Here is a 3,009-nt window from a genome sequence, read left to right as displayed (position 1 = left end):
TAATATATATAGTAAGTACTCCTGTTTATGTTAATATATATAGTAGTTACTGCTGTTTATGTTAATATATATAGTAAGTACTCCTGTTTATGTTAATATATATAGTAGTTACTGCTGTTTATGTTAATATATATAGTAAGTACTCCTGTTTGTATTAATATATATAGTAGTTACTCCTGTTTATGTTAATATATATATATATAGTAGGTACTGCTGTTTATGCTAATATGTATAGTAGGTACTGCTGTTTATGTTAATATGTATAGTAGGTACTGCTGTTTATGCTAATATATATAGTAAGTACTCCTGTTTGTGTTAATGTATATATATTAACATAAACAGCAGTACCTACTATATATATTAACATAAACAGGAGTACTTACTATATATATTAACATAAACAGCAGTAACTACTATATATATTAACACAAACAGGAGTACTTACTATATATATTAGCATAAACAGCAGTACCTACTATATATATATATATAGTAAGTACACCTGTTTGTGTTAATATATATAGTAGTTACTGCTGTTTATGTTAATATATATAGTAAGTACTCCTGTTTATGTTAATATATATAGTAGGTACTGCTGTTTATGTTAATATATATAGTAAGTACACCTGTCTGTATTAATGTATATAGTAGTTACTGCTGTTTATGCTAATATGTATAGTAAGTACTCCTGTTTATGTTAATATATATAGTAGGTATTGCTGTTTATGTTAATATATATAGTAAGTACACCTGTCTGTGTTAATGTATATAGTAGTTACTGCTGTTTATGCTAATATGTATAGTAAGTACTCCTGTTTATGTTAATATATATAGTAGGTACTGCTGTTTATGTTAATATATATAGTAGTTACTGCTGTTTATGCTAATATGTACAGTAAGTACTCCTGTTTATGTTAATATACATATAGTATACGTTTAGTGTGTATCATAATTCCCCTGTTAGGGTTGGCTTTTAAGACCCATTTGCAGTATCTAACACTTCTAAAATTAGAGTTCACAAACATTTGAGTTTGTAGTTAGTCACACTGAACTAAAATACCACTCAGCTATAAAATAATTAAACATGACTTTGTTAGAGCATTCATTGTGTTTTAAATATTTTTAGAGAGTGCTACATTTAATACATCTTTCATAACATTTTTCTGTAAGTTCTTTGACCACAAGGAATGAACATTAAGATGACATAATATCCCATTATTGTTATCAGTTAAAAAAGAAGTAAAAGTTAAGCCCAAAATAATAATCTTCACTGGAGGCTCAAGGATTATAGGCTAACAGCAAGTTTTCTTTAACCAATCATTAAGGAGCTTTGATTAAAAATTATTAATGAAAGTTGTCAGTAAATGCCTAAATAAAAACCATTGAAAGTTAACAAATATTGCATTTTTGTGTTTTATTCTTTTAATTTATTAAAGTTTCAATTGTTTCAACATTTATCGTTGTTGTCTATAATTCTTTCCTTTTTTTATTCAGTTTTTGCAATGCTGGGTATGTTATCACCTGCTTCACGGGGTGCTCTTATGACTGTAGCTATCTTTCTTTTTGTCTTCATGGGGTAAGTATTGATTATATCCTTCTTTTTGTTATCATGGGGTGAATATTGACTATATCCTTCTTTTTGTTATCATGGGGTGAGTATTGATTATATCATTCTTTTTGTTATCATGGGGTGAATATTGATTATATCCCTCTTTTTGTCTTCATGGTGTAAGTATTGATTATATCGTTTATTTTGTTATCATGGGGTGAATATTGATTATATCCTTCTTTTTGTTATCATGGGGTGAGTATTGATTATTTGAATACCAGTTTTCTTTCTTTTTATTATCATGGACTGAATTTTGATCATCAAGGCTCCATCTACCATTCTTTTTTTGTTTTCACGGGGCAAGTAATATTCATGAAGACAAGAGTTTTTGTAGAGTCAGTTCCAAAGAAGCTCTGAAATGAAAAGATATTTTAACCCTTTCATTACGAACTGGGTGGAAGGTGGAATCCACCCAGTTCGTAACCATGAAAGTATCCGTGAGAATAATTATATTATGATTTTTCATAATGTATGCACATGTTTACAAAATTGGTAAACACTACTTTCACTCACAAAATATCAGGTTTTTAAATTGAGTATTAAGATTCTTTAATTAAAGATTTTCTTGTAAACCTTTTTCTTTCAGAATGTTGACCATCCAACATGCAAAGTAATTTTTATTTTAAGATTAAAAATACTTTAATGCATTTGAACATTTTCAAATTTCACATGTGAAATCTTTGTAATCTCCAAATAATTATCAAATTTTTTTGATATATTTTATTTGTTATTTTCACTAGTGTGTTTCTGTATGGGTTGGTTCGATATGACCAACTTCGTAACCTCAATAAAAAATTAAGAACAAAATATAAATTATGCTTCCTTCATTCTAGAATGACTACAAATTATAACACAAACACAAGCTTTTAGATGAAATAGCTTAAATCTCATAACATTATACATTTATATATATATTTATTATTTTGACCTTCCAGCCGTGTCCGGCTAACGATACAGAAGTTACAATGATGTGACACACATGCACTCTTGTTACCGTATCTAATAATATACATAACTGACCTCTAGCATATAGAGGAAACAGGGATTATTCAATTTTTTTTGTGTTTTGATGAAAATTCCCATATGTTCATAGTCTAGTATTGTATTACCACAACTTTTAAATGTTGATATATTTATTAAAGTACTGAATTGATTATTTTAAATTATTAATAATTTGTATCTTTATGACAGACTATTTGCTGGATACTTCTCTGGTCGTATGTACAGAACGTTACGAGGGAATCAGTGGAAGAAATCTGCTTTTTTAGTAAGTCTTTACTAACTTCATGGACAAGACAGTGCTATACTTCAGGGACGAGACAGTGCTATACTTCAGGGACGAGACAGTGCTATACTTCAGGGACGAGACAGTGCTTTACTTCAGGGACGAGACAGTGCTT

The 3,009-nt window shown here is 28.7% G+C and overlaps 1 protein-coding gene across 1 annotated transcript in view; it reads left to right on the top strand.

Moving 5' to 3' along the window:
• Nucleotides 1-2,906, top strand: part of LOC106473755 (transmembrane 9 superfamily member 4-like) — a 38,963-nt gene extending 36,057 nt beyond the window's left edge. Inside the window, exons 11-12 of the mRNA XM_013934435.2 lie at nucleotides 1,495-1,576; nucleotides 2,801-2,906. Coding sequence (XP_013789889.2) covers nucleotides 1,495-1,576; nucleotides 2,801-2,891 — 173 coding nt within the window. The 3' untranslated portion in view covers nucleotides 2,892-2,906. The remainder of the gene's footprint in view (nucleotides 1-1,494; nucleotides 1,577-2,800) is intronic.
• Nucleotides 2,907-3,009: the final 103 nt, after the last annotated feature.

The sequence above is a fragment of the Limulus polyphemus genome, unplaced genomic scaffold (genome assembly GCF_000517525.1).
Source record: "Limulus polyphemus unplaced genomic scaffold, Limulus_polyphemus-2.1.2 Scaffold6480, whole genome shotgun sequence".
In the NCBI taxonomy this organism is placed as follows: Eukaryota; Metazoa; Arthropoda; class Merostomata; order Xiphosura; family Limulidae; genus Limulus; species Limulus polyphemus.
Note: the sequence above shows the minus strand (reverse complement) of the source record. Positions and strands in the feature narration are given on the sequence as shown.